At 43.7% G+C, this 22,463-nt stretch overlaps 1 protein-coding gene across 1 annotated transcript in view; it reads right to left on the bottom strand.

Annotated features, from left to right (window-relative positions):
* LOC121577098 (reelin-like) overlaps window positions 1-22,463 on the bottom strand; it is a 248,718-nt gene that overhangs the window by 8,667 nt on the left and 217,588 nt on the right. Inside the window, 22 exon segments of the mRNA XM_041890873.2 lie at window positions 3,069-3,266; window positions 4,235-4,454; window positions 4,782-4,939; window positions 5,247-5,408; window positions 8,154-8,227; window positions 8,415-8,590; window positions 8,854-9,096; window positions 9,290-9,396; window positions 11,181-11,295; window positions 11,298-11,355; window positions 11,628-11,805; window positions 12,158-12,372; window positions 13,200-13,354; window positions 14,345-14,601; window positions 14,849-15,042; window positions 15,341-15,518; window positions 15,737-15,877; window positions 16,111-16,279; window positions 20,259-20,508; window positions 20,648-20,771; window positions 20,921-21,055; window positions 21,413-21,563. Coding sequence (XP_041746807.2) covers window positions 3,069-3,266; window positions 4,235-4,454; window positions 4,782-4,939; window positions 5,247-5,408; window positions 8,154-8,227; window positions 8,415-8,590; window positions 8,854-9,096; window positions 9,290-9,396; window positions 11,181-11,295; window positions 11,298-11,355; window positions 11,628-11,805; window positions 12,158-12,372; window positions 13,200-13,354; window positions 14,345-14,601; window positions 14,849-15,042; window positions 15,341-15,518; window positions 15,737-15,877; window positions 16,111-16,279; window positions 20,259-20,508; window positions 20,648-20,771; window positions 20,921-21,055; window positions 21,413-21,563 — 3,658 coding nt within the window.

Raw genomic sequence — 22,463 nt, forward strand, 5'->3', positions numbered from 1 at the left:
TGGCTGATTCCTCACCATTCTCATGATCATTGCAACTCCACGAGGTGAGATCTTGCATGGAGCCCCAGGCCGAGGGAGATTGACAGTCTTTTGTGTTTCTTCCATTTGCGAATAATCGCACCAACTGTTGTCACCTTCTCACCAAGCTGCTTGGCGATGGTCTTGTAGCCCATTCCAGCCCTGTGTAGGTCTACAATCTTGTCCCTGACATCCTTGGAGAGCTCTTTGGTCTTGGCCATGGAGGAGAGTTTGGAATCTGATTGATTGATTGCTTCTGTGGACAGGTGTCTTTTATACAGGTAATAATAATATTATAATAATATGCCATTTAGCAGACGCTTTTATCCAAAGCGACTTACAGTCATGCGTGCATACATTTTTGTGTATGGGTGGTCCCGGGGATCAAACCCACTACCTTGGCGTTACAAGCGCCGTGCTCTACCAGTTGAGCCAGTTGAGCTAGAGGACAAACTGAGATTAGCAGCACTCCCTTTAAGATTGTGCTCCTAATCTCAGCTCGTTACCTGTATAAAAGACACCTGGGAGCCAGAAATCTTTCTGATTGAGAGGGGGTCAAATACTTATTTCCTTCATTAAAATGCAAATTAATTTATAACATTTTTGACATGCGTTTTTCTGGATTTTGTTGTTGTTATTCTGTCTCTAACTGTTCAAATAAACCTACCATTAAAATTATAGACTGATAATTTCTTTGTCAGTGGGCAAACGTACAAAATCAGCAGGGGATCAAATACTTTTTTCCCTCACTATACATCAAAGTGCATTGACCCTATTGTTAACACTTAATCCATTTGTTTCAGATATACACAAGTACCTAAGAAGTAATTTCTGGACAGGGCCTAACTATACTGGTCCAATAAGCACATGCCCTTGGGATATCCCTTATTGGGACAGTGGTTAGGGTGTTTGTCATTGGTGCTGGTGGCCTGGGTTCGAGACCCGTTAGGGGAGTCCCACCTACACTCACATTCTTAGCAATATATGTTAACGCTATTATTTGGCAACAGTTACAACATCCCTAACTGATCAATACTGAACAAAAATATAAACGCCACATGCAAAAATCTAAATGATTTTACTGAGTTACAGTTCATATAAGGAAATCAGTCAATTGAAATAAATAAATTAGGCCCTCAACTATGAATTTCACATGAATGGGAAGGGGCGCAGCCATGGGTGGGCCTGGGAGGGAATAGGCCCATCCACTTAGGAGCCAGGCCCAGCCAATCAGAATGAGTTCTTCCCCACAAAAGGGCTTTACTACAGACAGAAATACTCCTCATCAGTTTCATCAGCTGTCCGGGTGGTTGGTCTCAGACTACCCCGCAGGTGAAGAAGCCAGATGTGGAGGTCCTGGGCTGGCATGGTTACATGTGGTCTGCGGTTGTGAGGCTGGTTGGACGTACTGGCAAATTATCTAAAACGACGGTGTAGGCGGTTTATGGTAGAGAAATTAACAATAAATTCTCTGGCAACAGCTCTGATGGACATTCCTGCAGTCAGCATTCCAATTGCACTTTCCCTCAAAACTTGAGACATCAGTGGCATTGTGTTGTGTGACAAAACTGCACATTTTAGAGTGGCCTCTTATTGTCCCCAGCACAAGGTGCACCTGTGTAATGATCATGCTGTTTAATCAGCTTCTTGATATGCCACAACTGTCAGGTGGATGGATTATCTTGGCAAAGGAGAAATGCTCACTAACAGGGATGTAAACAAATTTGTTCACAAAATTGGAGAGAAAAAAGCTTTTTGAGCATATGGATAATTTCTGGGATCTTTCATTTCAGCTCATGAAACATGGGACCAACACTTTACATGTTTTTCAGTATAATTAAAATCAGTTGCTCATTGAAAGATGGGAATCTGTAGGATTACCCGTTGAGCAGAAATGATGACCACATTTCCACTACCTCTCATAAATTATCAGTATTTATTAATTCTATATAGCTGAGCATCTCTCCATCGTCTTCTTGAAATGCATTTTGAAGTACATTTCAGGTCTGTTAAAATTACACTCAAGGAAAACAATTGTATGGATTATAGTGATTCAGGAGTAACATTAAAACTGGGTAAAATGCCTCACCAACATTAGACCATTACACAGAAAGCCCTAAAATTGCTGAAATTAGTAAATAAAATCAATGATGAGAGAATAGTCTGATTAACTGATAACTGACAACTGACACAGACATTGTGCCATTGTAGAAAGATTGTACTGTCGTGAACCAAGAGGTTGTGAGTTCAAATCCCAAGTGAGGACATGCTGTATAATAATTACTGTATAATTACTGTTCCTAACCTTGCCAACATACAAAGAGCTGTGAATGGATCAGTGGTTCATCAATCAGGGCCTTGATGGGCTCGGCAACAGTAACAAGGCGTGATGTGTAATGACAACATTTCTTTGGGACCATCAGGTGACTTCCTGACAACTGATACACAGAAATGTTGCTGCAACGTTCCCATGAAACGTGTGTCTAGAACATTTATATAGTGTAGGTTTGATGGGACGTAGATGGAATTTTGTCCTAACCCTCAGAAAACTGGACACAGGAATGTTCTTGAAACGTTCCAATGAAATGTGTCTAGAACATTAATATTGTATATTCTGAGAACATGGCAACCACGTTTCTGGGTAAGTTCTGTTTGACATTTAGGGAATTTTCTCCTAACGCCAAAACATGCGAAATAGGTTCTCAGGAGGTTTTGGCTAACATATATAGAATGTTCCCTCCCGTAAGTAACGGAAATCTGGACACTCCGGGGAACATTACAAAAACGTTCTCTCCCCTAAGAATTGCTAGCTGGGTACTCGTCTCCTCAACAATCATTGGAGGAGCAGGTCTGATGGAAGGACCCTTGGATGTTCTCATCCAATGTGTTTTGAAGAAGAAGTTGAGGGGCGAGGACATAAGGAATCACAGAAGAATGAACTGAGAAAGAGCCTGTGTGTTGGTATTAATGAGTGTTTAGACAATTTACATCTAAATGAAATCAAGCTTTATTGGAAGGAAAAACATCTCTGTGTGTATAGGTTCACTCACAGTGGGATGTTGTAGGACACTCTCTGGGCCTTGATGAAGTCTTTGGGCTGGTGCTGGGCGATCACGTGCCAGCTCACTCCATTATTGACAGTGTATTGTAGCAGCACAGCCCTGTCCACTGTGTCAGGCTGGTCCAGGGCAGTGTTACAACTGTCTGTCTGGGACACACTACCTATCTGCAGGACGAACATGATCTTACTGTGGGGGTGAGAGAGAGAGAGAGATAAGAGATGGTAAGATTGCCTTGGTATTTTTGTCCTACCAAGTTTAGGCTCCAAGTTTTCCATCTTAGTCCTACTCTATATTGACTTCTTAGTGGCCTCAGTAGTGGGCGTGGCTAGGATAAGCTAGGCTGGGCTATGCTAAGCTAGGATGAGCTAGAATAGGCTATGCTATGCTAGGCTATGCTAGAATAGGCTAGGTTTCATGCCATTGGGGGCACAGGGGCATGTGCCCCCTCAGATTTGTGCTGTACGTTAAAAAAAAATCTGTAATACTACTTGCCACAGCAATTTTATGAAGTTGGCTTTAGCTAGCCCAGATAGGTTCCCAATCTCCCAACCTCATAACTAGCTACCAAGAAGACATTTCAGGCTATCAATCAAGTTAGAGTAGCAAGCTTGTCTAACTATCTTAGCTGGAATGCCTGCTGACAAGGCTGGTAGACTTTAGTAAAGCAAGCAATAACTAAATGTACTGAATAAAACTCACATTCCTTTCAATCTTTTACCCAGATTTTAGCAGAGATGGAGAGAAGCATATTTGGTTTCTTTAAAAAAAGAACCACTAATCAGGAGGATGCAGACAGTTCAAGAGGTATGCTTAGATATGTAGAAAAATAAACAAATTTTTCACATAGAACGAAGCATAATGATTATGGCTCTAGATTGCAGGAAAAAGCTGCTTCAGGTGTTTGAAAAATACAAAATCCTCCACCCCCCAGCCATCCTCACGTACTATGTGCCCCCTCAGATTTTTAGGGTGCATGATGCCGCTGTTCAGTAGCTGTCTCATGTGAGATCCAGAGGCTTGGTGACCGCCTGCCTCATTTTACAGCTACTGTATTGTATAATCTTCTACTGTACTGTATCATGAGCATCTCTCACTGTCCCTTTAGTAGTTGGCGAGGCGAGGCTAATACAGTATAATCCATTGTCCAGCCCTACCTGGCTCGTGTCAGGTCGAGTGGCTTGGTGACAGCCTGCCTCATCTTACAGCCGTTGAAGTAGAGCGAGTCACCGTGGGCGTGGGGAGAGAGCTGGCCACACCCACTTCCCACCCCGCCACCCTGGATGAGTTGCCAGCTCTCCTCTGACATGCTGCCTGACTCAAAGTTATCCTTTATGGAGCTGGGCAGGTCACTGCTGGACAGAGAGCAGTCATCACCTGGGAGATGGAGGAGAGAAAGGAAGGGTGGTTAGTTTAGATTGTGGTGCTGCAGAGTTGGGGTCCATTAGAAATTATAATATATTTGATTGAAAAGAAAATGAGGAATTTCAGTTTACTTCCATAATTGACTGAATTGAAATGGAATTGACCCCAACCGTGTGGTGCTGATACCTTTTAGATGAAAGACAGTATGAACACTCCTAACATTTGAATGCATAAAGAATAAAGTTTAACCAATATTAATGCTAGCTGTCAGTCTTACTTAAAGGGAACATTGTACTGGCCCCTATGGTTAGTGTTAGTGTGGTACTCAGTCAGACCCACCATGGTGTCCCTCGTCACAGATACAGACCACTCCGCTTGTACAGTAACCATGACCACTACACAGCCCTGGGCACGCCTCCCCAATGTACATGTGGTCCACCCCCCAACCGTGACGCTCGCCAGCGCCCTCCTTCTGGATCCAACGGAACTGCGTGGCACTGCAGGAGAAGGGTGAGTGTGTGTGAGAGAAAAAGAGTTAGAGAGCTGTGACAAGAAAGAGGGGAACTGAGTGTGATACCCTTTACAGACATTTCCCTTTATATAAGCTCTTCGATAACAGCTTTGATCACCCTTCAGACACAGAAATAAAATGCTGGTTCAGAAACTTCTCTACCCTTTCAGAGAACTGTTCTGCTCCTGCATGGAATGCTCACATTTAGTTACCCACAACAAACATCATTAGCTAGTTTGTTACCTTGCTAGCTTAGTGAGTGGCAAAACGCTAATTTGCAAAAGCAGTCCTACCCTGAGGAGACGTGGTCAGGCAGCTGGACAGTGACTCTGGTCCAGGTAGAGCTGTTGACAGGACTGTAGATGGTGGACTCATGGAACATGAAGGGAGAGCAGCCGACGTTGTTCACAGAGGAGGGAAGACACTCTGACTGGACCAGCTGCCATGAGTCAGACCTGGAGAGAAGAGAAGGTGGAGAGAGAAATAAGAAAGAGGATTGTATTGTAAATTGCTCTAATCCTTCAATGTTGGAGGGGTGCCCTCCACCAATGGCTGTCTCCAGCTCTCGCCATAGCTTATGGATGTGATTCAGATCTGGACTCTTGCTGACCACTCCAGAACAGTCCAGGATCTTTTCATGAACCATTCCTGGGTGCTTTTAGATGTGTGTTTGGGGTCGTTGTCCTGCTGGAAGATCCACAATGTTTAGTGGAGACACAGTTTTTGGACACGGAGTTGATCATTAGACTCAAAAACACCTCATAATCTGCTGATATCATGATACCTTGCGCATGTTCAAGGCCTCCAGTACCAAAGGCAGCAAAGCAACCCCACAGCATTATCAAACCTCCCCCATCGCTGATTTGTAATGCCAAATAACTCTAATTTTGTTTAATTGGTTCACAGAACATTTTCCCCAGGATTTAGGCTTGTTTAGGTGAGTTTTTGAGAAGTTCACTCACACACTTTTTCACTCATCATTTGCTGCTGCTACTCTGTTTTTTATTTTACACTTATTATTATCTTTGCTGATGCCTAATCAGTTTACCCTGCTTTCATGTACGTACAGTGCATTCGGATAGTATTTAGACCCCTTCCCTTTTTCCACATTTTGTTACGTTACAGCTTTATTCTAAAATTGATTAAATCATTTTTTCTCCTCATCAATCTACTGTACTGACTACCCCATAATGACAGGTTTTTAGATTTTTTTGCAAATTTATAAAATAAACTACTGAAATATCAAATTTACATAAGTATTCAGACCCTTTACTCAGTACTTTGTTGAAGCACCTTTGGCAGTGATTACAGCCTCAAGTTTTATTGGGTTTGACGCTACAAGCATGGCACACCTATTTTTGCGGAGGTTCTCCCATTCTTCTCTGCAGATCTTCTCAAGCTCTGTAAGGTTGGAAGGGGAGCGTCGCTGCACAGCTATTTTCAGGTCTCTTCAGAGATATTCGATCAGGTTCAAGTCCGGGCTCTGGCCGGGCCACTAAAGGACATTCAGAAACTTGTTCCGAAGCCACTCCTGCTTTGTCTTGGCTGTGTGCTTAGGGTCGTTGTCCTGTTGGAAGGTGAACCTTTGCCCCAGTCTGAGGTCCTGAGCGCTCTGGAGCAGGTTTTCATCATGGTTCTTTCTGTACTTTGCTCTATTTATCTTTCCCTCGATCTTGTCTAGTCTCCCAGTCCCTGCCGCTGAAAAACATCCCCACAGCATGATGCTGCCACCACTAAGCTTCACCGTAGGGATGACTCCAGGTTTCCTCCAGACGTGATGCATGGCATTCAGGCCAAGAGTTCAATCTTGGTTTCAACAGACCAGAGAATGTTGTTTTTCATGGTCTGAGAGTCCTTTAGGTGCCTTTTGGCAAACTGTCTTGTGCCTTTTACGGAAGAGTGGCTTCCGTCTGGCCACTCTACCATAAAGGCCTGATTGGTGGAATGCTGCAGAGATGGTTGTCCTTCTGGAAGGTTCTCCCATCTCAACAGAGGACCTCTCGAGCTCTGTCAGAGTGCCCATCGGATTCTTGGTCACCTCCCTGACCAAGGCCCTTCTCCCCCGATTGCTCAGTTTGGCCGGGTGGCCAGCTCTAGGAAGATTCTTGGTGGTTCCAATCTTCATTTAAGAATGGAGGCCACTGTGTTCTTGGGGACCTTCAATGCTGCAGACATTTTTTGGTACCCTTCCCCAGATCTGTGTATCGACACAATCCTGTCTCGGAGCTCTACGGACAATTCCTTCGACCTCATGGCTTGGTTTTTGCTCTGACATGCACTGTCAACTGTGGGACCTTATATGGACAGGTGTGTGCCTCTCCAACACATGCCCAATCAATTGAATTTACCACAGGTGGACTCCAATCAAGTTGTAGAAATGTCTCAAGGATGAACAATGGAAACAGGATGGACCTGAGCTCAATTTTGAGTCTCATAGCAAAGGGTCTGAATACTTATGTAAATAAGGTATCCGTTTTTTATTTTTTATACATTTGCAAAAAAAATCTAAAAACCTGTTTTCACTTTGCCTTTATGGGGTATTGTGTGTAGATTGATGAGGATTTGTATTTATTTAATCCATTTTAGAACAAGGCTGTAACGTAACAACATTTGGAAAAAGTCAAGGGGTCTGAATACTAATTTTAATTTTATTTGATTGTTTTATTTGATTTGAAAAATTCTAGCTCTGTTGAAGGTTGTGGGTCTACCAGCAGGACAACAACCCCAAACACACATCAAAGCACCCTGGAAGGGTTTAAGAAAAAACTTGTGACTTGTGAAGAGTCCAGATCTGAATCTGAGCTGAAAACAGCAGTTGGTGGAGGGCACCCCTTAATCATTAAAGAATTAGAGCAGTTTGCTGCTTAAAAGTGGGCCAAATTGCCAGTAGAAAGGTGCAGCAAGCTCATTGATGGCTACAATAAGCATTTGTTGGCAGTTATCATGGCCAAATGCTGCATAAAAAAGTATTAGCTCCTGGGTGCCAATAATTCTGTCCATGCCATTTGTCTTTATTTTCTAAATTAAAATTGTAAACTTAAGTACACAAAAAATACCATTGGTTCTGCAATGTTGAAAAGCCAATAACATAGTGTGGTGACAAATTTGAAAATAAATAGGGAATTATTTAAGAAAATGGAAGGTTGCCAATATATTTGTCCGGCACTGTAAGTTAGCACATAGAAAGACATCTCTCCTACCTGGCATCCTTCCTGTACTGCAGCAGGACAGAATGGTGGTCTTCACAGCTGTCTGCCTCACAGCCCACAACAATCTACATACAGCGAGACAGAGAGAGTCACAAGTAAGTTGTGATGTTCCACAGGGATTGATTCTTGGACCTCTATATTTGTCGTTTATGTTAATGATCTTAAACTGTCAAATGTAGCCATGTTGTAAATACTATGAGGTATCACCTTGAACTATAGAATTTAGCCAGTCTATAAGTGGTTAAACGATACCTTGAACTGTAGGATGTATCCAGGCTGTACTATAAGCTCTCGGGTGGCCAGGATGTTGTGTGTTTTGTCCTGGTTCTTGTTGGGCCAATAGAGGTGGAAGGATGGGTTGCCACAAAACCCAGCCGTACGCACCGCATTGGGATAGAAGCTCCAGCTCTCCTCATGGGACACACCCTCTGAGAGAGAGAGAGAGAGAGAGATCCAGAAGATTTCAGAATTTTATTCAAAAGCGATAAGGGGAGTAAAATGGCAAGCTTAAGACACCTTCACAATCAACAACATGACAAAACAGAGACCAGATTAATCTTTACACTTTCACCTCCCATTCCATGCTAGAGGTGTTTCAGCACAAACTATCTACCATCATCAAAGATGTCCAGCAGGGTGGAGGGGTTGATGTTATTTTATCCTATATTATGTTATGTTATGTTATGTTTACCGTCATCGAAGGTGTCGAGCAGGGTGGAGGGGTTGATGTCAGACCCTCCCACCAGGATGTTGTCTACAGCCCACTGAGCACGCTCCAGCCCGGGTGACGCCAGATTGGAGGAGACAGAGAAGGGCTGCCACCACCGCAGCCGCGTGGCGTTAGATAGCGCCCCCTCTGGTAGAACGATGTAATCACGCCTTACGGACACGTACTTCAGATAGTCCATCTCATGAAGCAGGGTCCAGGACACACCTGGGGAAGGCAAGAGAGAGAGAGAGAGAGAGAGAGAGAGAGAGAGAGAGAGAGAGAGAGAGGGGCATGAATGAAATATCTGGAGAAAAACAATCCTCTATTTTCCATCAGTGTAAAGATTATATCTACTATCTACTACAAACTAAACTTTCCATCAGTTTACTACTGTTTAGTACAGTTTATGACAGTTTACCTCCGTCTTTGGAGTAGTCCAGCAGCACTCCCTCTTTGCGACAGGTAGGGCGATGGCACATGGTCATGTTGTCTTCACTCCCTATCCTGGCCCAGTACTCTACAAACCTGATCATAAAACACAGTTCATACAGCCATTAACAGTGGAATACTTAGGCTGGGACTCAAACACAGATAAATGACCTGTGCACAGCAATTTACTTTTACAGGGGATTTCAGCTTGAGACGACATCTGAAGCATTTACAGCGATAGTGATCTCAGCAAACATCTGGGAAAAACTACAGTTGAAGTCGGAAGTTTACATACACTTAGGTGGGAGTCATTAAAACTTGTTTTTCAACCACTCCACAAATTTCTTGTTAACAAACTATAGTTTTGGCAAGTCGGTTAGGACATCTACTTTGTGCGTGACACAAGTAATTTTTCAAACAATTGTTTACAGAAAGATTATTTCACTTATAATTCACTGTATCACAATTCCAGTGGGTCAGAAGTTTACATGCACTAAGTTGACTGTGCCTTTAAACAGCTTGGAAAATTTGAGAAAATGATGTCATGGCGTTAGAAGCTTCTGATAGGCTAATTGACATCATTTCAGTCAATTGGCGGTGTACCTGTGGATGTATTTCAAGGCCTACCTTCATACTCAGTGCCTCTTTGCTTCAAATCATGGAAAAATCAAAAGAAATCAGCCAAGACCTCAGAAAAAAATGTGTAGTCCTATATCGACATAACCTGAAAGGCCGCTCAGCAAGGAAGAAGCCACTGCTCCAAAACCACCATAAAAAGCCAGACTACGGTTGGCAACTGCACATGGGGACAAAGACTGTACTTTTTAGAGAAATGTCCTCTGGTCTGATGAAACAAAAATAGAACTGTTTGGCCATAATGACCATTGTTTGGAGGAAAAAGGGGGTTGTTTGCAAGCCGAAGAACACCATCCCAATCGTGAAGCACGGGGGTGGCAGCATCATGCTGTGGTGGTGCTTTGCTGCAGAAGTGCAAGTGCACTTCACAAAATAGATGGCATCATGAAGGAAAATTATGTGGATATATTGAAGCAACATCTCAAGACATCAGTCAGGAAGTTAAAGCTTGGTCGCAAATGGATCTTCCAAATGGACATTGACCCCAAGCATACTTTCAAAGTTGTGGCAAAATGGCTTAAGGACAACAAAGTCAAGGTATTGGAGTGGCCATCACAAAGCACTGACCTCAATCCTATAGAACATTTGTGGGCAGAACTGAAAAAGCGTGTGTGAGCAAGGAGGCATACAAACCTGACTCAGATACACCAGCTCTGACATGAGGAATGGGCCAAAATTCACCCAACTTATTGTGGGAAGCTTGTGGAAGGCAATCCGAAACGTTTGACCCAAGTTAAACAATTTATAGGCAATGCTACCAAATACTAATTGAGTGTATGTAAACTTCTGACCCACTGGAAATGTGATGAAAGAAATAAAAGCTGAAATAAATCATTCTCTCTACTATTATTCTGACATTTCACATTCTTAAAATAAAGTGGTGATCCTAACTGAGCTAAGACAGGGAATTTTTACTAGGATTAAATGTCAGGAATTGTGAAAAACTGAGTTTAAAGGTATTTGCTTAGGTGTATGTAAACTTCCGACTTCAACTGCATATCTCTTATCTCTCTTAGTCCCGTGTAGCTCAGTTGGTAGAGCATGGCGTTTGCAACGCCAGGGTTGTGATTTCGATTCCACGGGGGGCCAGTATGAAAATGTATGCACTCACTAACTGTAAGTCGCTCTGGATAAGAGCGTCTGCTAAATGACTAATAAAGTAAAAGTAGTAGTAGGAACTGAAAGGGAATGTTATAACAAAATCCTCTCTAAATGACAGACTTTTGATCAGTAGAGATACTAACTTGGCTCCTCTGAGGTCGAGGTCAGCGGTGACGGCCTGCCTGGCGTCTGCTCCTCCAAAGTACAAAGCGGTCCCCTCCACCAGAACCCCACAGTCAGTACAGGGATGGCCCCCTCCAACACCTGCCACTGAGGGCCTGGGGCCCCCTCCCAGTCAAAACGCTCCTTCAGAGATGTCTGGGGAAATAGAATAGATATTTTATTGTCCTTGGAATGGACATTTGGCTTCTGCCCTTTTCCCAACACCCCCTGACACACATAAACGTTCAGAGCCACATAATCCGCCATGGTGCAGAATCCCTAGGTGGAGAGCAATGTAATTCCATTTTGTATTGCATTGTTTTCGCCATGTGTACAAAACAAATGGTCATTCAAGCCGGATAGGGATGCTTTGTATGACATTGTATGAAATGTACTATATAAATGAAGATTGATTAACTGATTGATACCTTGAGTGCAGTGCTGGCATAGCAGCTCGGTCCAGTGAAGCCTGGGTCACAGAGACATCGCTGGTTCAGACAGTCTCCATGTCCCCCACAGTGGCTGTCACACGCTGGCCCAATGTAGAAGTTCTCCACAGCCCACTGGGTATCACTGTGCTGCTGGTAGAACCGGAAACGCACCGCCCTGCAGAACATAACACATAATGTAGGTTTAGAACCGATGTAGAAGTTCTCCACAGCCCACTAGATATCAGAGTGCTGAACCAAAAAAATGCACCACCCTACACACAATACACACAGGATGGTCATAAAGATTAAGATAGGCAAGACTTTTAAATTATCTTCCCTAGGCTGTTTTTAGGGAAGCCTCCTTTCAATTGTAACTTGAGACAGTCTGAATGTCTGAAACCTATTGAAAGCACTGGAGGTAGCCAGGAGAGAGTGTGCCTGCCAGGTTGAGTATATGTGGGTTTGTGTGCGCATGCTTGCTTACGTACGCTCATGTGTGTACTGTATGTATCAGGCGTGTCACTCACGAGTCTGCCAGGCTGTCCGGTAGGGGGTAGACGGCCCTCTTCCAACCCTGGGCAGGGAAGAAGACACTGGGCTGGGAGATCTGTCCTCCACAGCGGGGGTCAGCAGGGAGACACTGGGGCACCAGGTACCTCCAGGACACACCGAAGTCCACAGAGTACTGGACATGGACCTGCCGCTCTGCATGGCGCTCTGGCACACTGCAGCCCACAGCGATCTGTAGAGACACATGGACATGCAGAAACGTTACTTGCACATACACTGTACTTTTGATCACACTATACACGAACACACGAAAACACACACACAGTTTTGTATTGCTATCCTTGTGGGGATCAAATAACTGATTCCCATCCCAAATCCTATTTTCCCTAACCCCTAACCCTAAATCTATCCCTAACCCTAACCCTTAACCTAACCATAACCTTAAACCTAATCTTAATCCCAAACCCCTAACCCTAAAACTATACCTAACCCTAACTCCTAACCCTAAACATAACCATAACCCGTAATCCCTAACCTTAATTCTAACCCTAATTGTAACCTTAACCCTAAACCTAACCCCTAAACCTAAAATAGCATTTTCCCTCGTGGGGACCGGCAAAATGTCCCCACTTGTCCGAATGTTCCTTGTTTACTATCCTTGTGAGGACTTCTGGTACCCACAAGGATAGTTAAACACACAAACACACACACACACACACACACACACACACACACACACACACACACACACACACACACACACACACACACACACACTCCTAGCGGTTAATCTCAGAAGTGGGCAGCAGGTGTGTTCAATGTCAGTCGTGGAGGGCCAAAACACTTCTGGCTTTCATCCTCTCCTAATCAGGGACTGATTCAGACCTGCGATACCAGGTGAGTGCAATTAACAACCAGGTAGAAACAAAAACCAGCAGTGTTTCGGCCCTCCAGGACTGGAATTGAACACCCCTAGTCTAGGGCGTAGGAACAGGGATTGTTTCTGGACAGGGCCACACACTCAACCATTTCCACTGTTTTGTACACAATTGTTGTTACCTTGAACTGCATGACCCAGCCTTTGTCTGGGACGATGTCATGTGTGACTGCATACACCTCTCTGCCGTCATCATTACCACACACCATGACTCCGTCTGGAGAGCTACAGAACCTCTGAACTGCACAGTCCTCACTGAACAGCCAGTGGTCACTCACTAAGAGAGAGGGAAGTGGGGGAGGGGGGTCAGAGAAAGGGAGAGAGAAAGGAAGCGGGTGAGAGAGAGAAAGGAAGCGTCTATCACAGCAAACAAAATACATTTTTTCAAATACCTTATTCAGTTGACCTTATAAGGTTACAGATTCAAAACATTTTCCTTCCTAAAGCAGTTGTATTTGACGCAGGCATTGCTTATTAGCATGAAACCTAATATGAGATGCGCAAACTCCACTCAACAATCATGCATGGGAAGTCAAGTCAGAATTGGGGCCTGTGTGACTGAAAGACCCTCCCCCACATGTGTATGTACCTGTAGTTGTGTATGTACCTGTAGTTGTGTATGTATCTGTAGTTGTGTATGTACCTGTAGTTGTGTATGTACCTGTAGTTGTGTATGTATCTGTAGTTGTGTATGTATCTGTAGTTGTGTATGTACCTGTAGTTGTGTATGTACCTGTAGTTGTGTATGTACCTGTAGTTGTGTATGTACCTGTAGTTGTGTATGTACCTGTAGTTGTGTATGTATCTGTAGTTGTGTATGTACCTGTAGTTGTGTATGTATCTGTAGTTGTGTATGTACCTGTAGTTGTGTATGTATCTGTAGTTGTGTATGTACCTGTAGTTGTGTATGTATCTGTAGTTGTGTATGTATCTGTAGTTGTGTATGTACCTGTAGTTGTGTATGTATCTGTAGTTGTGTATGTATCTGTAGTTGTGTATGTACCTGTAGTTGTGTATGTATCTGTAGTTGTGTATGTATCTGTAGTTGTGTATGTATCTGTAGTTGTGTATGTACCTGTAGTTGTGTATGTATCTGTAGTTGTGTATGTATCTGTAGTTGTGTATGTACCTGTAGTTGTGTATGTATCTGTAGTTGTGTATGTATCTGTAGTTGTGTATGTATCTGTAGTTGTGTATGTATCTGTAGTTGTGTATGTACCTGTGGCGGTGTATGTTGTGGTCTCGTCCAGATCCCCTGTGTATATACCTGAGGTGCTCTCCTCCTCTCCCTCATTCAACAGGCCTATCCTGCCCGTGGGGGTACCATCAGCGGGCGCTCTCTCGTGGTTGGGCAGCGCCACCCCTCCGAAGGTGTCAGAGATCTGTGCCCGCAGGTCAGAGCCGGCGATTAGGACGTTATCCAGTGCCCAGTCACTGTGGTCGGCCCCCTCGTGGGTCGGTTGCCACCAGCGCACACGCACACCCTCCTGACGGGCCGCAGGGGGCAGCAGTACGTTGACAAATCTACACACGACACACAGGTTAGGATTGGGAACATCTGATGTGAAAGAAGTGGACAGATGAAAGCCAATTCCCAGTTATTGTATATCCTATTTTACTATACTTCATTACTTGTAAGTCTATAAATACTCCTACTTTTTTCATGTGTGTTAAGCCTGACGAAGACCTCTGGGTAAGAACATAAACCTTTGGGAGCACTGGGAGTAATCAACAAAGTGTGCGGGTATCTATTTTTCATTAAAAGACCCACCCAGGCTTGCTGTACAGGTCGTAAAAGATCTCTGTCAACAGGATCCAGTTGATTCCACCATTCAGACTGAACTCCAGTAGTACGCACTGGTTACGGTTGCTAGGCGGGATCATGCAGCCGTACATAAAATAGAACTGGATGAACTCTGCATTTGTCAGGTTCAGATCCACCGTCACCAGCTGACGACTACAACTCTGTTGGAGAGAAAGACAGATACAAGAGAAAACATGGAGGTTAATGAGAAAGACAGATTGATGAAGAGAGCGACACACCAGGTTTGGGCTCAATTGAATTTATGTATTAAAATTAAAATGTAAATCATTTCAATTCAGGTGATAAAGTGAAAATCAAATTCAAGCCAAAATAGCAATTTATTTTCAATGAGGAATTTTCTGTTATTAAATTGTAGTGTCAGCTCACTTCCCAAATTGAATTGTAATAAATTCAAACCCGGATATAGATCAATGAATCAATAGATTGATAGGCACTGACCCCGCTGAAGTGCAGTGCAGCCCCAGATGCCACGGCCCCACACACAGTGCTGAGCTTTCCCCCGGTCACCAGGTGCCAGTGGCTGAGAGAGGGGGCCCGGCTGAAACTGTCCTTCAGCTGGGAGGGCAAGGGGGCCAAAGGATCATCACAGTACTCGCCTCCCCACTCTGGGTCACACCTACATGGGAGAGGAGAGGGGAGAGAAAGGGGTAAGGAGGTTATTGAATGGTTTCTCAGGTTGCTGTGTGTGACATTGTTGTTACGGATGAAGGGGCTTCACCTTCAACATGGCTATGGAACTTGACATGCTTGTCTGTAATTATTCTAGAATGGCATTCTGAAAGAGTCAAATCCCAGAATGGTCTTTCAGGTGTTATTGAAATGTCAGTCACTCACACACAGGAGCTCTGCTGGCAGCGTCCGTGTCCGGAGCACATGTCGGAGCAGCCGTCTCCGATGTAGAGGTTGTCCAGAGCCCAGGTCTGCTGCTTGTCAAATGGAGCCTGCTGGAACCAACGGAACCGCGTGGCTGGAGACCTGCAGATACACGAGAGACAGTGTGAGTGTTTGCATGCATTCCAGTAAACATGTTTTATTGTGTACCAGCAGTGTTGTATATGACTGTATGTGTGTCAGTGTGTGTGTAGCAGGGCATTTTAATGACATAATACAACTTGTACCAACATTTAAAGCTGTTAAAATGTTTAGACAGCGATTTTGAAGAATAACAACCTCGGTTTGGTTTGGCAGTCAAACAACATGTAACTGACCTGGCGTAGGTGGGAATGGGCAGAGTGACTCGGCCCCACTTGTTGTATGTGTCTGCCACCAGCAGTCTCTGTAGGGTGTAGGAGGTGCAATCTGGACTGGTTGGGAGGCAGTCACGCACCAGAGGCTGCCAGTGCAGACCCAGGTCCAGAGAATACTCTAGCTCAATGGCTGTGATGGACAAGGGAAAAGAAAGATGCATAAATCAAATTAAATCACATTTGGAAAGTGTCCTTGAGTGGCCCGGCCAGAGCCCAGTCTTGAACCCTGTCGAACATCTCTGGAGAACCCTGAAAATAGCTGTGAAGCGACGCTCCCCATCCATCCTTTCCAAATCATGTCCAATCAATTGAATTTACCACAGGTGGACTTCAATCAAGTTGTAGAAACATGTTAAGGATGATCAATGGAAACAGGATGCACCTGTGCTCAATTTCGAGTCTCATAGCAAAGGGTCTGAATACTTATGTAAATACGTTTATTTTTATACATTTGAAACATTTCTAAAAACCTGTTTTCGCTTCGTCATTATGGGGTATTGTGTGTAGATTGATGAGGGGAAAAAATTATGTAATCCATTTCAGAATAAGGTCTGAATACTTTCCGAATGCAGTGTATACAAAAGTATGTTGACACATGGCTATTTCAGCCACACCCGTTGCTGACCGGTGTATAAAATTTAGCACACAGCCATGCAATCTCCACAGACAAACATTGGCAGTAGAAGGGCCTTACTGAAGAGCTCAGTGACTTTCAACATGGCACCGTCATAGGATCCCACCTTTCCAACAAGTCAGTTCGTAACATTTCTGCCCTGCTAGAGCTACCCTGGTCAACTGTAAGTGCTGTTATTGTGAAGTGGAAACGTCTAGGAGCAACAACGGCTCAGCCGCGAAGTGGTAGGCCACACAAACTTACAGAACCGGACCGCCGAGTGCTGAAGCGCATAGTGCTTAAAAATTGTCTGTCCTCGCTTGCAACACTCACTACCGAGTTCCAAACTGCCTCTGGAAGCAACGTCGCCGCCATTGGACTCTGGAGCAGTGGAAACAAGTTCTTTGGAGTGATGAATCACGCTTCACAATCTGGCAGTCCGACTGACGAATCTGGGTTTGGCGGATTGCAGGAGAACGCTACCTGCCCGAATGCATAGTGCCAACTATAATGTTTGGTGGAGGAGGAATAATGGTCTGGGGCTGTTTTTCATGGTTTGGGCTAGGCCCCTTAGTTCCAGGAAAGGGAAATCTTAACGCTACAACATACAACGACATTCTAGACGATTCTGTACTTCCAACTTTGTGGCAACAGTTTGGGGAAGGCCCTTTCCTGTTTCAGCATGGCAATGGCCCAGTGCCCAAAACTAGGTCCCTATAGAAATGGTTTGTCGAGATCGGTGTGGAAAAACTTGACTGGCCTGGACAGAGCCCTGACCTCCACCCTATCGAACACCTTTGGGATGAATTGGAATGCTGACTGCGAGCCAGGCCTAGTCGCCCAACATCAGTGCCGACCTCACTAATGATCTTGTGGCTGAATGGAAGCAAATCCCTGCAGCAATGTTTCAACATCTAGTGGAAAGCCTTCCCAGAAGAATATAGGCTGTTATAGCAGCAAAGGCGGGACCAACTCCATATTAATGCCCATGGTTTTGGAATGAGATGTTTGACGAGCAGGTGTCCACAAACTTTTGGTCATGTAGTGTACATTCATTCTAACCTAGACAGCATAGCCAGGGAACATATTAATAACTGTGAAAACAGCAATCAATAGCAATCCTGATTACTCACATACAGTTGAAGTCGGAAGTTTACATACACTTAGGTTGGAGTCATTATAACTCGTTTTTCAACCACTCCACAAATGTCATGTTAACAAACTAAAGTTTTGGCAAGTCGGTTAGGACATCTACTTTGTGCATGACACAAGTAATTTTTCCAACAATTGTTTATAGAGACAGATTATTTCACTTATAATTCACTGTATCACAATTCCAGTGGGTCATAAGTTTACATACACTAAGTTGACTGTGCCTTTAAACAGCTTGGAAAATTCAAGAAAATTATGTCATGGCTTTAAAAGCTTCTGGTAGGCTAATTGACATCATTTGAGTCAATTGGATATGTACCTGTGGATGTATTTCAAGGCCTACCTTCAAACTCAGTGCCTCTTTGCTTGACATCATGGGAAAATCAAAAGAAATCAGCCAAGACCTCAGAAAAACAATTGTAGACCTCCACAGGTCTGGTTCATCCTTGGGAGAAATTTCCAAACGCCTGAAGGTACCACGTTCATCTGTACAAACAATAGTACGCAAGTATAAACACCATGGGACAACGCAGCCGTCATACCGCTCAGGAAGGAGACGTGTTCTGTCTCCTAGAGATGAACGTACTTTGGTGCAAATCAATCCCAGAACAACAGCAAAAGACCTTGTGAAGATGCTGGAGGAAACAGGTACAAAACTATCTATATTCACAGTAAAATGAGTCCTATATCGACATAACCTGAAAGGCCGCTCAGCAAGGAAGAAGCCACTGCTCCAAAACCACCATAAAAAAGCCAGACTACGATTTGCAACTGCACATGGGGACAAAGATCGTCCTTTTTGGAGAAATGTCCTCTGGTCTGATGAAACAAAAATAGAACTGTTTGGCCATAATTACCATCGTTATGTTTGGAGGAAAAAGTGGGTTGTTTACAAGCCGAAGAACACCATCCCAACCGTGAGGCACGGGGGTGGCAGCATCATGCTGTGGGGGTGCTTTGCTGCAAGAGGGACTGGTGCACTTCACAAAATAGATGGCATCATGAGGAAGGAAAATTATGTGGATATATTCAAGCAACATCTCAAGACATCAGTCAGGAAGTTAAACTTGGTCACAAATGGGTCTTCCAAATGGACAATGACCCCAAGCATACTTGTTGTGGCAAAATGGCTTAAGGACAACAAAGTCAAGGTATTGGAGTGGCCATCACAAAGCCCTGACCTCAATCCTTTAGAACATTTGTGGAAAGAACAGAAAAGGCGTTTGTGAGCAAGGAGGCCTACAAACCTGACTCAGTTACACCGGCTCTGTCAGGAGGAATGGGCCAAAATTCACCCAACTTATTGTGGGAAGCTTGTGGAAGGCTACCCGAAACGTTTGACCTAAGTTAAACAATTTATAGGCAATGCTACCAAATACTAATTGAGTGTATGTATACTTCTGACCCACTGGGAATGTGATGAAAGAAATAAAAGCTGAAATAAATAATTATCTCTACTATTATTCTGACATTTCACGTTCTTAAAATAAAGTGGTGATCCTAACCGAGCTAAAACAGGGAATTTTTACTAGGATTAAATGTCAGGAATTGTGAAAAACTGAGTTTAAATTAGGGGTGTAACGATCCATCTACTACATCGATGTATCGATTTATATTCCTATGATCCAACTACATCGATCTGTGCTCGGCGAGTTGGCCTTTTGGACAACATATATCAATCTAACATCGTTTTAAAATGTAATAAATCGATTGTATCGATACTAGGAAATAACCCATTGGATTTAAGCACGTCAGACTTTATATAGATGTTTTTTCTTAGCACTTTTAATGATAAAGGCTTTAAACATTACTCGATTCAGTCTGCCTATCCGTGACATCATCGCCCCGCGCCAGCAGCAGCGCAAAGGCGCAAAGACAACAAAACATAGCATGGCGGACGACAGAGGAGAAGCCGACGAGCGAGAAATTATCAAGCCACCATTGCGGTCCTTACAAGAAACAGGAATCTAGGAAACTTCACCTGCACTGTCCAGTATCCAGGTATTTATTTCAGTCACACTGGTTGAATTTTTGGCTAAAAGGTTACTGAATCGATTTCAAGTCACTGAATCGTTTCGGATCGTATTGTTCTAAATGAACCAATATCGTCCTTGAATCGTATCGACAACCACGAATCGTGATACAAATCGAATCGTTGTTAAAACGAATCGTTACACCCCTAGTTTAAATGTATTTGGCTAAGGTGTATGTAAACTTCCGACTTCAACTGTATTTACCAAATGATCTTATAAAACTATTGTCTGACTACTTTGCCAAAATAAATGTAACATTATTTACATTGACAACCTGTCAAAAATATATATTTCTGAGCCTAGTGGCTCACCGTAGCAGGAGTTGGTGACAGAGCACGAAGCTGAGAAGTCAAACTGTATGAAAGCTTCCTGTCCCAGGCTGATGTCTGTGGTGACAGCGTAGCGCGTGTTGGACTTCTCTATGAAAGCGAAGGCCGCCCCGTCAGAACCACATACGGGCATGCGGGTACCCCCGGGGTGGAGCAGCCAGGAACGCCCGTCCATAGAGGAGAAGTCGTCTTCTAAAGGACCCCAGCCACTGGCACTACCACCCACCACCACCTGGCAGAGTAGAGAGACATAGGTTCATGTCATGTGCGTGATACTGTATATTGATAAAGATGGATGAATGGACAGATGGAAGGATGGATGAATTGATGGATGAACATACAAATAGGTAGATGTAGGTAAGGTGTCTCACCTGGTCAATGACCCATGGACTATAGAAGTGTCCGTTCTCAGAGGGCTGCCACCACCGGAGGCGTGTGGAGGAGGTCCGGGAACGCAGAGGGATCTCCAGGGCCACCAGTCGAGCCTGGTTACTGCTGTTGGTGAAGAGGAAGTTGATGATAATTATGATGAAGGTAATAATTTATTGTATCCGTTAGTAAATTATTTTTGCATCATACAGTGTGTCAGTACATCACAACACAACATTTACAGTACGGTGATGTACCGTGGGAGTTATGCTAACCTGTTGGAGAAGAGGAAGTCCTGCAGCAGGCCCCAGGTCAGACCACCGTCTACAGAGAACTGGAGCAGGACAGGCTGGGAGCGGGGGTCTGGGGAGGCCTTCCCACAGCCCAGACGCAGGAAGAACTGAATAAACCTACAAAAAATATATATAATTAGAATGTGCATCGATAAATATGTTTACATATATAAATGTGTGTGTGTGTGTGTGTGTGTGTGTGTAAGAGTGTCTTTAGAAAATACACTTCTTTCTCTTTTTGTCTGTATTCACATGGTTATACTTTGCTCACACATACACATTTTACTATCAATGTGAGGACCATGCCACTGGAAAAGTGAGGACAAGGTTTTCTAATAGGCTTAAATACATGTCACCTCAACTCACCACTAGATGGCCTCAGTAACACAGCTATCAGTTAAAAACCTTCAACCATTATGTCAGCTCAACCCCCCCCCAACACACACACAGTCACAGTCACACACCAAATGGTACCTGGCGTTGGAAAGGTCCATGTCGTTGGTGACCAGCATGCGAAGGCCGTCCTCGCTGAAGAACAGGTGGTTCCCACTGGACATGATGCCACATTTCCTGCTAGGCTTCCCTCCACTCAGCAGCCTAAACCGCTCAGCATCCACCGCCCCTCCTGTACATACACACAAGGGCAAGCAGGCATGCACACAAGCACGCACGACAAACACACACAAATGAACACACACACACACGGACGCAGACATACACACATAAATAAACATACATAAACCCACACATTATGCATGCACATGCACACACAAAAGGAAGATGGACAGAAATATAATGTAATACTGATAGTACTAACACACACACACACACCCTTATGTTATGCACTTCAAGTACTAAATACTGTAGTCAAGCATTGACATTCAAGTACACTAATGATGAAAAAGTGAGCAAATAGACTAATGAGACAATTCACTAAAATCTATTTATCACCATGGCTCTAAATAAAAAAAAATCATTGGTAGCACTGGTGCTCTCAACTTAAAAAAGTTAGGAGCATCACAAGAAATTTAGAAGCAACAGAAAGGAATATTTTTTTAATTGATTGAGATATAGGCTATACTGTGCCTATATGAATTCTAGCTACTTTTAAAGCACACGTTGTGCCCTAGAAACGAATATGTAACACTGTTAACACATTCGTTTACTATAAAAGCAAGTTAAAAGGTTCCGGTTCCGGTGGCATGCATTGAAAACGTGTGGCTTTCTCAAGGCTTTTCTTTTGCAAAATAACTATGAATGAACAGATTTATTTTCAAATAAATGTCAACATATAACAATACACTAATGTGTGGGACGTTCACTGTATTACAAGGAACAATAGCAGGTCTATTTCGCTCCCCCAGCTGGCATATTCTGTCCATCATAATTTACCAGTGGGAACATGGCGGCTCTCAACACCCAACAATAGAAAGAGTTGGCCAATACTATATGAGAGATTGTTTGTGAGGAAATTACACTACCGTTCAAAAGTTTGGGGTCCCTTAGAAATGTCCTTGTTTTTGAA

Source organism: Coregonus clupeaformis, chromosome 11, assembly GCF_020615455.1.
Source record: "Coregonus clupeaformis isolate EN_2021a chromosome 11, ASM2061545v1, whole genome shotgun sequence".
Lineage (NCBI taxonomy): Eukaryota > Metazoa > Chordata > Actinopteri > Salmoniformes > Salmonidae > Coregonus > Coregonus clupeaformis.